This window comes from Loxodonta africana, chromosome 17, assembly GCF_030014295.1.
Source record: "Loxodonta africana isolate mLoxAfr1 chromosome 17, mLoxAfr1.hap2, whole genome shotgun sequence".
Lineage (NCBI taxonomy): Eukaryota > Metazoa > Chordata > Mammalia > Proboscidea > Elephantidae > Loxodonta > Loxodonta africana.
This window is the reverse complement of record NC_087358.1, coordinates 81,267,392-81,282,196: the sequence shown is the minus strand read 5'-3', so window position 1 is coordinate 81,282,196 and position 14,805 is coordinate 81,267,392. Positions and strand designations below refer to the sequence as shown.

The 14,805-nt window shown below is 41.4% G+C and overlaps 1 protein-coding gene across 35 annotated transcripts in view; it reads right to left on the bottom strand.

Annotated features, from left to right (window-relative positions):
* The window catches only part of SUPT20H (SPT20 homolog, SAGA complex component), a 55,560-nt gene extending 47,722 nt beyond the window's left edge, over positions 1-7,838 (bottom strand). For 12 of the 35 annotated variants that reach the window (XR_010318226.1, XM_064270211.1, XM_064270213.1 and 9 more), the window contains exons 1-3: positions 1,080-1,943; positions 415-473; positions 63-129 (exon numbers count right to left, since the gene is read on the bottom strand). Coding sequence is in view for 30 of the 35 variants with exons in the window: in XM_064270211.1 (XP_064126281.1) it covers positions 63-129; positions 415-473; positions 1,080-1,181 (228 nt within the window). In the remaining 5 variants the exon portion in view is untranslated. The other 23 variants (XM_064270240.1, XM_064270239.1, XM_064270216.1 and 20 more) reach the window with 19 other exon arrangements.
* Positions 7,839-14,805: the final 6,967 nt, after the last annotated feature.

Genomic DNA, 14,805 nt, shown 5'->3' with positions numbered 1-14,805 from the left:
CCAAACTTCCCACTTCCTCTGTATTTTGAAAGCTATAATAACCATGAAAAATTTATATTTACCTTTACCTCTGGCTCTTTTTCACATTCTTCAATGTACAGGTCATAAAGTTTTTGAAATACAGATCTTCTAAAAGAATTTTAACAAAGACAATATACAAAATAATGTCAATGTAATAATCATAAGCATCATGAAATAGATATTATTTTTAAAAAATCCTTAATTATATCCAATTTCCCAAAAATCAGGGGTGGGGTCTGATACAGGAGCTAACATAAACTTGGGAATTCCTAATACATGCAAACAACTAATTTAACTTTCTAGCTCAGTACCTAATAGGAATGCAATAAATGGTGTTGGCCATCATTACCATATTTCAGTGAATCTAAGATGTCATCAATTAAGTATTCATACCTTCCACTAGATAAGTATTTCCTTTTAGGAGGTCTCTGTCGGGCACTTTCAATGACATACTAAAAAAAGAAAAGTTTACTGACACAGCTTGCCTTTTACTTACGAAGGAACAACTATATTACGTATATCTAAAACATCTATCAGGCTAAAATGGCTACTTAGTCATTCAAGTCCCTGGTTCATGTTAAATTATACCTTGCCGGACCGCTTAACTTCTATGTTACAAAACGTGAAATTTAAGCTCCACTAAAACGTGGCATAGTATATCATTGCTACAAGCAAAACCTTATAGCTTCAGAACTGTGATTTCGCAAGTCAGAAATGTTCTCAATGTTTTACGGTTATTCAGAATACACATATACATTTAAAATACTATATCTAATTGCAAGGACTATTTCTTAGCTATTTTCCTCCTTTAATTGAATAATTAGAAAACCTGTCTAACAGGAAAGCTTAAGTTCTACGTTCTTGTTCAAATACATTTTATTCCACAGCGTTATAATCTAAGTATTCCAAGTAACAGATGATCCAAAGATAACCTGTAATTTTCACATATACATAACAAAAGTATTTGCATACCCGTCCTAAAATAGTACACAAGTCTCTTAAAATCGAGTTTTTGCCAATTAAAGACTGTTTTAATATATAACTTAGTCACGCCTCACCTCTGCACGATCCAAAGCTAGTTCTAAAGCTTGTTGCTGTAAAAAGTAAATAGTGTATTTGGTAATATTAGTTATTTTCACAATAAATAATTGAATATACATTCAAGAGTTCTAATTAAGTATTTAAAATTGTTCTATTTTTTAAAACGGGTCTAATATATTTTATTTCTCTCCTCCACCCCACTGTATGCTAAAGAAGGTATGTTAAAAGAAAAAACAGGTGGCAGTCTTGGGCACCTGATTACGGCAACAAACTAGTTAAGAAATGCTAAGGCTGTTTCCGTGGTTTATGCTTGTGAGGCTGATACACAGGGTTGGATGAGGTAGCTGCCACTATTTTTGTTGTTTGTTGCCTACAGGTCAATGCCCACTCACGGCAAACCGATGTGTGCAGAGCAGAACTGCTCCACAGGATTGTCAAGGCTGTAACGGGTGATCGGAAGCAGAAGCCAAAGTGTATGGCCAGGCTTGAACTCCACAACGTAGAAACCCCAATTTCTTCTACATTCTAAAAGCCAAAACCCAATGCCGTCGAGTCGATTCCGACCCATAGCGACCCTACAGGCCAGAGTAGAACTGCCCCATAGAGTTTCCAAGGAGCGCCTGGCGGATTTGAAGTGCCAACCCTTTGGTTAGCAGCTGTAGCCCTTAACCACTACGCCACCAGGGTTTTCCAGGAAAATCTACTGGCCATAAAGGATAGAAACAAAGGCAACTCTCCTATCTGATACGAATCCTGAAAATTGGGAGCGGGGTGGGGTTTGGTACTTAACATCAACTTAGAAGTTCCTAATATATGTGAAGAACCTATAATATAGGGTTTCTAGCTCAGTGTCTAGAAGAAATGCATTAAATGATGGTAATCATTACCATATTACAATGAATTTAAGATGCTATCGATTACATGCATCATTATTTCAGATGACATTAAGAAAGAAAAGAAAGGAAAAAAATGCTGCCAATTACAACTGTGGGATGTCACTGACTGTAGACTCATCTGGAATCCAGGGACTTTAAGATATTAAAAAAATGCTTCTTAGAATTGATGAAATATAGTACTGTTACTATACGTCAGAGTTGAGATCTACTAGTAGATCCCCATCCTGCATCCATTTCTTGGAGATCTTTAAGGAAAAGGGAGAAATACAAAAGTAAGTGATGTCTTTCTCATTTGTGAAGTTCTTTTACAATAACACATAAGAATAAAAAGCATTAGGTTCTAAACAAGTTTAAACAAACATACCACCAATAACTTATCTTTCCAGTTTTGTGATTTGGGCACCACACAGTTACAATATTTTTCATTCAGAATGCTAGTTATTTTTTAATTCCACTCACAGGCAAAGAACTTTCATTTTTATTTACAAGGGCCCAGGCTCTTTTTTTATTTTGCAGAATTCCATAATTCAACCTACCAAGTTACATGGAGTAAAAAACTCTTGACATCTACCAAAACCCCACAATCGTTGGGGAAAGAAAAATTCCCATCCTTTGGAAATGCATGGAAAGGTTTAAGTAACCCTAACACCTCCACTATGGATGGAGAATTCATGTCTCTAAAAATAGCTGGCCTTTTAAGAGCGTAATCAAAGACAACCCAAATATCTAAATGTAATAAGTGGGAAAAGTCTGAAATTTACCATCATGTCAAAAGGCTCAGTTAAAATTAAAAAAAAAAAAAAAAACCCAATGCTGTCAAGTCCATTTCGACTCAGAGTGACCCTATAGGACAGAGCAGAACTGCCCCACAGAGTTTCCAAGGAGCGCCTGGTGGAGTTCATTAAAATCTTATAAGGAATAGATTCCCAATAAACTGGTTCCCAGGATTTGAGATGAGATTTTTGAGTATAACCTAGTTTCCAGCATAAAAATACAATTCTGGATCTATACTCTTGACAAATAGGTAAGGTTCTTTTAATTATTTTGGCCATAAAGTCTTAAAACAAGTTTGTATCAAAGAATTAAACAGTTAAATGTACACTATATGATAATTTTAAATAGCTAGTCTCTCAAGTCTTCTGAAAGCAAAACTTCAAAACATATAGTTAGATACACATGCATTTGTAAACATAAGCATCATTCATTGACAATCTCCTTCAAATACTTAAGAGGGAAATGATAAGGTAATAAAGATTGCAGAATATAAGGACAGACAGAGTCCTACTCTGATAGCTCCATTATTTTATAACAGGGCAGGAGCAGAGATGCAAGATTCCAAGAGAAGAAGGATATGTGTTTTCCAAGGTTTGGTCAACATTCGTTTATTCTCTCATGGTCGAATGCTCCTTCCTCTTTAAAACAATATTTTTTCCTTTAATTTTTTAATGACAAAAGGTAATGCCTACTGTAAGGGCTGACTCAATAGGGGGAGAGCAAGTGGGAGAAGGGAGTAAGATGTATGTAAACCTACATGTGACAGACTGATTGGAATGGTAAATGTTCACTTGAAGCTTAAAAAAAAAAAAGGTAATGCCTGGCCTTAAGTATATCTGGTGACTAAAAGTCAGAAACCTGCCACGAGAAGAAGGCTAGCACTGATGCAGCTGAACACGTATGTGTTACGGAATGAACAGGTAAATGGGTCCTGTGTTTGCTTTAAATTAAAAAAAAATTAAAGAGAAATTTCAAAATATGAGAAAACTGTTCTCCCCAAAACTATCTGTATTTATACCCATCTGCCTTGCCAAGGATTTGGACTACGGTAAAGTACACAGATTGAAATTTTTTTTAGTATTTCACAAAGATAGATGGATTACGTGTGTAAATTATATGTAATTTAATTACAACACTGATTTGCAAGACAATCATATTCTGTGGAGAAGACTATGCATGTGATTGTTAGAGTAACTTGTACAATTTACAAACGTATTTCTGTATCTACAAGACAAATATTTCTATAGAGATGAAAGAAGAGGTCAGTCTATTACTCTTCTAAAACACAAATCTGGAACGACTAAGTTGTAGCTTACCATTGTGGTATAAAATAGGAGTCCAAAAAAGAAAAGTTATGTGCGTTGATGAAGTGAGGTGGAAATCATGTCTTTAATATCAATCTTACAGTACTGTAAAAGCAAAAACAACAAAATCTCATATTAAGACTAACCAAGAAGGAAATGAGATTACTTAGTAATTAACAACGAAAATTACTTGAGGCACATAGATTTTTAACACACTTAAAAAAATATCTGTTCCAATACAATTTATGTACCAAAATCTATCTGCTTATTTCTGAAAAGCACAGTTTGAGCTAGGCAGGGCAGGATACAGTTTGCAAATTAAAAGCATCAATTTCTTCAAAAATATTTAATAGTGGGAATATCTCAATATAGGTTCCTTTAGAGAAAAAGCACATCTTTCCCCAAAAACTCCTATGTAAAGTAATCCTACTATAAAGTGACTTGTCTGTTTACTTTCGCAGATAAAGAAAACTGAAAATTACTTCAGTTTATAGATCCTTCAAGAGTAAACCACTATTTTGACTGGCCATAAAAATTTGTAAATTGCACCTTGTCATGGATTGAATTATGTCCCCTCAAAATGTGTTGTAAATCCTAACCTCTATGCCTGTAGCGGAAACCCTGGTGGCATGGTGGTTAAGTGCTACGGCTGCTAACCAGAAAGTCGGCAGTTCAAGTCCACCAGGTGCTCCTTGGAAAACTATGGAGCAGTTCTACTCTGCCTATACGGTCGCTATGAGTCAGAATTGACTTGATGGCACTGGGTTTAATGGGTGGATGCTGAAAGTTTGAAGGTGTTTAATAGTAAAACCGTAGGTTGCCTTGAAGAGACTGTTGGTAGAATCATGGACATCAAAGGCAATTCTGGTGAGGGCTCAGAAGCAGGTGAGGAGAGCTACAAAGTCTCTATCATCTTAGAGAATACATACGGCGCCAGTAAGAGAATACTGCTAGAAATGTGGACATTAAATGTGCTTCTGGTAAGGCTTTAGAAGAAAATGACAAACGTGATTGAACAATCAATGCTTTTTATGCAGTGGCAAAGCTTGTCTGCATTATGTTCAAATATTTAGTGGAAGGCAGAACTTGTAAGTGATGGACTTGGATATCTGGCTGATGAGATTTGTAAGCAAGATCTTAAAGGAGCCACACGGCTTCTCCTTGACGCTTACACTAAAATGTGAAAGAGACAGACTTAAAAATGAACTGGGCAAAATGTAAAAAAAAATTAAAGATTTGGAAAATTCTGTTGAACAAACTAAGAACATATGTCCTAGAATGCTCACCAAGGACATCGCTACACAATCTTTTATTAAAGAAATTAATACCACAGCAAAAAAATCCATCAGCTTAGCCAATACCACAGCAAAAAAATCCATCAGCTTAGCCTGAAGGAGAGAGACAAAGAATGAAAGGAAAGAATGCTATCTGTGTCCTAGAATTCTACAGGCAGGGAACAGAACTTGAGAAAATAAATGTTTGTTAAAGCCATCCACTCTGGTATTTCTGAAACAGCAGCACTTGGTAATCAAGACACATCTCAAAACTGTTTTTTTAATCTCTTCTCTGTATCACTCCTCTTGCTGCTCATCATGTTTCCTCTGGACTACTACAACAGGCTGTTCACTGGCCTCGTTCACGACACAGGGTCACCGTGCCTGCTGATAAAAAGCCCTCCAATACTATGCCCCAAACACACAGTCTACATTTCCCAGATAAAGCTCCAGTCTCTCTGACCCTTTCCCTCCTCAAGCAACCTGATACACACTTCCGGAAAATCTCTTTCCTCTAACACAGGGATTCTCATTCTGGCTACACACACAACAGTCCACCTGGGGGCTTTAGAAAGCGGAAAGTCCAGGCTCCATTCCACCCTCAGAGATCCTGATTAATTGGCCTGAGGTGGGGCCAGAGATCAGCATCTTTAGAGTTTCCCAATTTAATCAAATGTACTGCCAAGTCAAAGACCAGTTTTTTAACTGGTACATCAGTGTTACCTTGTCACTTTTAGTTGTATCCTCACAAGGTACATGTTTGGTCCGAGAGTGATCGCTAATTTCCAATCTAATTCTTTACCCAACTCCTTGTAACTACATTAAAAAAAAACCCAAACCAAACCCAGTGCCGTCGCGTCGATTCCGACTCAAAGCGACCCTATAGGACAGACTAGAACTGCCCCACAGTTTCCAAAGAGCGCCTGGCGGATCCGAACTGCCGACCCTTTGGTTAGCAGCTGTAGCACTTAATCACTACGCCACCAGGGTTTCCAACATAGCTGAGCTAAAGCACAATTTTCTGGTGACGGAAAACAAGATTTTCTGTGTAAAACTGTTCGCTCTCGATGAACCCAAAGCTTAGGCTTTGTCAATTTAGGTTCAAAAAAAGAAAACAATTAAAAAAAAAAAAAAGAACAACATGGATTGAGCACCTAATGCGTGGTAGTCACTGTGCTAGGTACCGGGAATAAAAAAAAAAAAATTTTTTAACACATTAGCCCCACCCTCGCAGAGCCCATAGGACTTTAGGCTAAATTTAGGTAATGAGAAAAATTTCTGACCACTAAATCTAAAGTTGAAGACAAAACATGTACAAGGAAAATGTGATGACTTTAAAATTTGATTTGGAGTCACTAAGTTGGGAGGAGCTTAGGAAATTTACCGCAGTACTACAAAGAAGAATCAGTAACCAACTCCGTATGCCACTTACAAGCCGAGCACTCTGACTGCACAGAGAACGTAACAGGACCCTATGAGAAAGCCACAGTCACTACCATTATCTCTATTTTACAGAAGAGGCTCAAAATGAATAACTTTCCCAAGATCACACTATTAGACACAAATTCGGACCTCTCAATTTCTTAATCTTAGATTCTTTATATTAAGTCTTAGCATATTATTAACATAACCTCCAGATCACTGATACTGTTACCCGTTTTTAGGTTTTTAAACCAAACCACTTAAAGACCCAATTCTGCTCAGTCTAATATAAACACTTTTTCCCTGAATTTCGACCTAACTTTACATGTTTTACCAAGCCTCGTTACATCGTACAGCCCGGCTCCGACAATCTGGCTGACCGCTTCGTACTGTGGAGCCTACGAGGGAGGGACTGTGACGCACGATATTCAGGAACAGCAGCCCCTCGCGACGCGGCAGGTACGGGACATGGCTCGCCAAGTTCACTTCACAGCTCCCGGTAACCGTGGCGAGGACCAGCAAGGAGCCCAATTCCCGAGGTCGCTATCTGCAGATGCACCGACTTCCCTGATCGATCTGAGTCTCCTCCAACGGCACAAGCTTTTGTAACAACTTACGGTTTACCTGCAAAACGCCGCAACTCCACCGTGGAACGAACAGCCTTTATTCAATATGGACACCAAGAAACCCGCCCCCAAAGAAGCGCTACAAAAATTCTTCGAGTTCCCGGAAATACCTCTGACTGGAGCCATAAAATCACAACAAAAATTTAAAGTGCGGCTTCGCTGCACCGCGAAAGGCCAAGGAGGCTTCCGTCGCGACAGGGGCTGGCTCGACCTCCGGCCCGGCCCGCCGGCTCCCTGCAGTTGCCGTTCTCGCCCCGCGAAGTCGAGACTCCCGAGCGCCGCCGGGAACCACTCGCTCACCTCTGACCCCGACCCAGATCTCGCGCGTCCGCGGCCCCGCCGCGGACCCGCCACACCCCCTGCCGCCTTCGCCGCCGCCCACCTGTGTCCGCCGCCTCCGCGCTGGGCCTCATGACGGCGCCGCGGGCTCGGCCGGAAAGCGACGTGCCGGGCTCGGCCCCGCGCAGCCGGCTGCGCGCCCGCCCGCCGCCGCCACTCGCTCCTCCCGCCCCCTCGTGGGGCGGCCCTGCAGTCCGGCCGGCAGCTGTTCCGGCACCCGCACTTCCGACTGCCGGGCTGCGCGGGCGGCCCGGCCGCGGACGGAAGGGGTGGAGCTGGGAGGGCCTGCGGCAGCCGGGCGGCTACGGCCTTGGGGTTCCAGCGAGGCCCGTGAGCCCCACCCCCGGCGTTCCGTGCCGCCTCTGACCCCATAAAATGGGGGGCGGGGCGCGGAATGTAGCTGTTATTTGGGGGCCTTGTTGAGTGGCTCTGTTGAGCTTCTGATTCGCCTGTGAAAGAGCAAGCCCTGGTGGCGTCGTGGTTAAGCCCTATGTCTGTTAATCATAAGGGTTGGCAGTTCGAATCCACCTAGGTGTTCCTTGGAAACTGTGGGGCAGTTCTACCCTGTTCTCTGGGGTCGCTATGAGTCGCAATCGACTCGACGGCACTGGGTTTGGCTTTTTTAAGTTTAGAGTGAAAGAAACTTGGCGTTTGTTTTGCTTTTCGGCCAGCTCATCCAAAATGAACCTGAGCGACACCATGCCTACATGTACTAGTGCAGTGTGTACCAAAAAAAATTCCAAACCCGCAACATCGAGTTGATTTCAACTCGTAGCGACCCTACAGGACAGAGTAGAACTGCCCCCTAGAGTTTCCAAGGAGCGCCTGGTGGATTCGAACTGCTGACCCTTTGGTTAGCAGCCCTAGCACTTAACCACTAGCCACGAGGGTTTCCGCTTTGATAGATCCCCCCGCCCCCCCCAGCCTCTCTGCTAGTCCTCAAACTAGCTGAGCTTGCCTCAGAGTCTTTTCACCCACTCCACGCCCTCCTCTCCTGCCCACTCTCTGGTTCCGTTGCCACAGCTCCCATGGTACCCATAGTTCTCTCTTCACGGGCCCTAATGTTCTGTATTGTAATCCCATCTTCATTATCTTCAAACCTTTCCTAAAAGACCTGTGACTCACAGCAGCATTGTGTTGGTGGTGCCTTTCCGGTAGTGGGAATGAAGAAGAATGTGTCTATTATGGAGTGAAGGAAGCAGTGAGGAGGAGGAAGGCAACCTCAGGAAGAGAGTGAGAGGGAAGTAACCGAGCCAAGGTCAGGATTGTTGTTGTTAGGTGCCCTGGAGTTGGTTCCAACTGTTAGGGACATAAGTACAACAGAATAAAACACTGTCAGGTCCTGTGCCATTATCACAATCATTATTATGCTTGAGTCCATTGTTGTAGCCACTGTGCCAATGCATGTCGTTGAGAGTCTACCTCTTTTTCGATGACCGTATATGTTAAAAGCGTGATGTCCTCCAGGGACTGGTCCCTCCTGATGGCATGTCCATGTATGTGATATGAAGTCTCGACATCCTTGCTTCTAAGGAGCATTCTGGCTGTACTTCTTCCAAGACAGATTTGTTCATTCTTCTGGCGGTCCATGGTGTATTCCATATTCTTCGCCAACACTGTAACTCAAAGGCATCAGTTCTTCTTCATTCTTCCTTATTCATTGTCTAGCTTTCCCACGCATATGAAGTAATTAAAAATACTATGGCTTCGGTCATGCGCACCTTAGTCCTTAAAGTGACATCTTTGCTTTTTAACACTTTAAAGAGGTCTTTCAGGGCAGATTTGCCCACTGCAATGTGTCTTTGATTTCTTGACTACTGCTTCCATGGGTGTTGATTGTGGATGTAAGTAATATGAAATCCTTGGCCACTTCAGTATTTTTCTCACTTTATCATGATGTTGTTTATTGGTCTGGTTGTGAGGGTTTTTGTTTTCTCTATGTTGAGGTGTAATCCAAACTGAAGGCTGTAGTCTTTGATCTTCGTCAGCAAGTGATTCAAGTCTTCTTGACTTTCAGGAAGCAAAGTTGTGTCATCGGCATATCACAGGTCGTTAATGAGTACTCCTGCAATCCTGATGCCTCGTTCTTCTTCATATAGTGCAGCTTCTCGGATTATTTGCTCAGCATACAGATTGAATAAATATGGTGAAAGGATACAACCCTGACACACACCTTTCTTGACTTTAAACCTTGCAGTATCCCCTTGTTCTGTTCAAATGACTGCCTCTTGGTCTAAGTACAGATTCCTCATGAGCATAATTAGGTGTTCTGGAATTCCCACTCTTCACAATGTTATCTGTAATTTTTATGATCTTCACAGTTGATGCCTTTGCATAGTCAATAAAACACAGGTAAACATCTTTCTGATATTCTCTCCTTTCAGCCAAGATCCATCTGACATCAGCAATGATATCCCTCATTCCATGTCCTCTTCTGAATCTGGCTTGAATTTATGGCAGTTCCCTATCAGTATACTATTGCAACCACTTTTGAAGGATCGTCAGCAAAATTTTACTTGTGTGTGATATTTATGATATTGTTCAATAATTTTTACATTCTTTTGGGTCAACTTTCTTTGGAATGGCTACAAATATGGGTCTCTTTCAATTGGTTGGCCAGGTAGGTGTTTTCCAAATTTCTTAGCATAGATGAGTGAGCACCTCCAGCACTGCATCCGTTTGTTGAAACATCTTCATTGGTATTCCCTCAATTCCTGGAGCCTTGTTTTTCGCCAGTGCCTTCATTGCAGCTTGGACCTTGTCTTAGGCTAGGTTCTCTAAAGAAGCAAAACCGGTAAAGCGTATAAATATATATATATAAAACCTGTTGCTGTTGAGTTGATTCTGACTCATAGCAACCCTATAGGACAGAGTAGAACCACCCCATAGGGTTTCTAAGGAGCACCTGGTAGATTCAAACTGCCCACCTTTTGGTTAGCAGCTGTAGCACTTAACCACCACACCACCAGGGTTTCCAAATATATATAGAGAGAGATTTATGTCAAGGAAATGGCTCATGCAGGTGTAGAGTCTGGAACATCCCATATCCGTGGCTGCAGGGGCTGGTGGAGCCAAGATCAGCAGGTCAGACAGCAGGACTCTTGCTCACAGACTGTGAAGATTGTTGAATTTCAAGACTGGCAGGCAAGAGGGCAGGTAAGCTGCTAGCCCAAGTCCCACGGGAGCAAGCTGCAGGATCCAGAGTGAGCAAAAACTGACAAGTCTTGCCAGAGAGTTCACTTATGTATTGGATGCAGGCCACACCCTAAAGGAAACTCTCTTTCACCGTATTGGCTACTCAGCAGATCCCATCATGGAGGTGATCACATGGTATAAAATCTCGTCATGGAAGTGATCACATCATCATACGAGTGCCAAAATACATCATAACTGCCAAACGTCGTACGACTGCCAAACCACTGAGAATCATGGCCCAGCCAAGTTGACAGACCTTTTCCTTCAATAATATTGGTTCTTGGGCATATGCTACCTCCTGAAATGGCCAAACATCAACCAATTCTTTTTGGTACTGTAACTCTGTATTCTTTCCGTCTACTTTTGATGCTTCCTGTGTTGCCTAATATTTTCCCCCATAGAATCCTTCATTATTGCAACTCAGGCCTTGAATTTCTTCTTCAGTTCTTTCAACTCCAGAAATGCTGAGCATGTTCTTCCCTGTTGGCTTTCTATCTCCAGGTCTTTTCACATTTCATTATAATACTTTACTTTGTCTTCTAAAGCCTCTGTTTGAAATCTTCTGATCAGCCCTTTTACTGCACCATTTCTTCCTTTTACTTTAACTACTGAATGTTCAAGAGCCAGTTTCAGAGCCTCTTCTGACATCCATTTTCATCTTTTCTTTCTTTCCTGTCTTTTTAATGACCTCTTGCTTTCTTCATGTATGATGTTCTTGATGTCATTTCACAACTCATCTGGTCTTCAGTCATTTGTGTTCAATGCATCAAATCTATTCTTGAGATGGTCTCTAAATTCAGGTGGGATATGTTTAAGGTCGTACATTGGCTCTCGTGGACTTGTTCTAATTTTGTTCAACTTCAGCTTGCATATGAGCAATTGATGGTCTGTTTCACAGTTGGCCCTGGCCTTGTTCTGACTGATAATATCGAGCTTTTCCATCATCTCTTTCCACAGATGTAGTCAATTTGATTCCTGTGTATTCCATCTGGCAAGGTCCCTGTGTATAGTTGCCATTTATTTTGTTGAAAAAAAAAATGGTACTTGCCATGAAGAAGTCATTGGTCTTGCAAAATTCTATCATATCATCCTAGCGCTGGGAGCAGAGCATGTCCTTTGGACTCGAAGTTCCTGTGCTGAGATGCTCCCAGACTGAGGGAAGACTGATGCATCACAATGACCTTCGTCCAGAGCCGGCAGAGAGAGAAAGCCTTTCCCTAAAGCTGGTACCCTGAATATGGACTTGTAGCCTACTAGACTGTGAAAGAATAAATTTCTCTTTGTTAAAGTCTTTGAGACAATTTAGTAAACATGAGCATTGACTATATATTTAATGATATTAAGGAACTGTTATATTGTAAGTGTGACAATAGTATTTTTTTTAAGAGTTCTTATTCTTTAAAAACATATCCTGAGCAGATATACACTGAAAAGTTTATAGATGAAATGATATGTTTCAGATTTGATTACAAAAAATCCATAGGGGTAGAAGTAAGGGAAATGGATGTAGCTTTAGGTGAATCAATATTGGCCATAAATTGATAACTGTTGAAGCTGGTGGTCAGAGGTCATTACACACTTCTTTCTGCTTTTCTATAAGTTTGATTTTTTTCATCGTAAAATCTTATTATAGTTTCATTTCAGATACCTTAGAATCAACCACTCCCTACCCAAAGTCAACCACTGTTAACAATTATTTTTATTTAACTTTCCATTAGTTTTCTATGCATATATAAGCCTTTGTGTATGTGTGTGCATATTTTGTATATACACCCTTTTCCTTTTCATACAAATAAGAAGAAGCATACTGTCTTGATTATCTAGTGCTGCTATAATAGAAATACCACAAGGGACTGGCTTTAGCGAACAGAAATTTATTTTCTCACTGTTCAGGAGGCTAGAAGTCTAAATTCAGGGCACCATCTAGGGGAAGGTATTCTCTATCTGTTGGCTCTAGGGGAAGGTCCTTGTCTCCTTTCAGCTTTTGCTCCTCATTTCCTTGATGATCTTCATGTGGCCTGGCGTCTATCTTCCCTCATCTCTGCTTCCTTGCTTAATCTGCTCTTTTATGTGCAAAAAGACATTGATTTAAAACATGCTCAACACTAATACTGCCTCATTAACATAACGAAGACAGTCCATTTCCACATGAGATTATAGCCACAGGTATGGGGTTAGGATTTACAACACATATTTTGGGGGAACATAACACAATCCATAACATACTTACTATTCTGTACTGTTTTTCCTTCTTACCAATATATTTTGTAAATTTTTCATATCAACACATATAGATATACTACATCTTTCTGACATGTGAAGACAATTCCATTAATTTGTTTAAGCTAGACTTCTATTATGGACATTTAGATTTCTCATGTTTTGCTGTTACAAGCAGCAGTACGTTGAATATCTTTATACATAAATCCTTGCTCCCTTTTGAGACTCTATCTGTAGAATAAATTCCTTGTAGTAGAACTGCTTCATCAAAAGATTTTGGAGGCGTATTGGAGGCATTTTAGGAGGTAAGGCAAGATGGCCTAGTAAGTTGTCACTCCCATTCATCCCCCAGCAACTAACCTGCTGAACAACAAATGAAAACAAGCACAGGCTGAGATCTTAGGACTCGGAATTGCAGCTGAAGTGCTGGAGAGTCGAGGTGAGTCTGGAAACAAGAGAGAGGAGGAGCAGTGGCAGCACAGAAGCTGTGAGATCCTAGCTGCCAGCACCTGGAGAACTCAGTTCCTCATAATCATTTTGGAATGAGGTTGGGTAACACCCCAAACAAAGACTTAGGACAGGAGCTAGACTGAGGAAGCTGTAGTCCTATTTTTAAGGTGGCGCAGACTGTGGCAGTTTGAGGGCTGCACACTTGGGAGGGATCAAGATAGACAAAGATGCTGTGAGTGAGTGCTGTTGAATCTTGCTGAGACCCAAGGTGGACAGGCTGTAGGACCTAGGCATACTGATAATCTGCATAACCCAGCCTTCAGCCAGGGTGAGAAAAATACACCCACTCCTCACTTGTTGACATGGTTAGGTTCCAAAGACTTGGTTGTTATGGGAAAATCACCATTATATGAGAATGGAGGATGACCACATCATTACATAACTGCCAAATTACATCATTACATAACTCCCAAACCACTGAGAATCATGGCCTAGCCAAACAGGCACATAACCTTCGCCATCACAGCCAGCATTACTCTCACCTCACACCTTGATGTTCATTAATGCCAGGCATACATTGTTAGTGCTCAAAATAGTTAGATAGTAGATTTTTACTATTGTCATAAATGCAAAAAGTCAGATAATGAGATGGTCGATAAGTGAGGAGTAGGAGTACTTCAGACAGGCAACACAGAGGAAACAACTGACTCCCTGCCCACAGCGGGACACTGTGGGAGAGCCTGTACAGAGGGACCCATGAGGAAGACATAAAGCGCTCCCTACTTCCATCCTTGGGAAAGCCAAGCCCCACTGCATCCGTGGCCAGTGAAAAAATTCTACACTGCAAACTGCAGAGGCTAAGCCATCCCAAAATCTGTGTAAGGGGGTAAAGGAAATCAACTTTAAGAGTATGCTTAGGGACACAACCAAAACCTCAGTAGACAGAAGAAGCTGACACACCAGCAAAGCCAGCCACTGCAGGAAGAACCAGCCAGAATAATACCCGCAGACTGAAGCACACAAAACTTCCATTCTATGCTGAAAAAACCTAAAGACAAGAGTGCCCCCTAGTGGATCTTAGGAGAAGATCCAAATCCATCCAAATCTGTTGCTGTCAAGTCGATTCCGACTCATAGCAGCCCTATAGGACAGAGTGGTACCACCTCACAGGGTTTCCAAGCAGTGCCTGGTGGATTCAAACTGCCAACCTTTTGGTTAGCAGCCGTGGCTCTTAACCACTGCA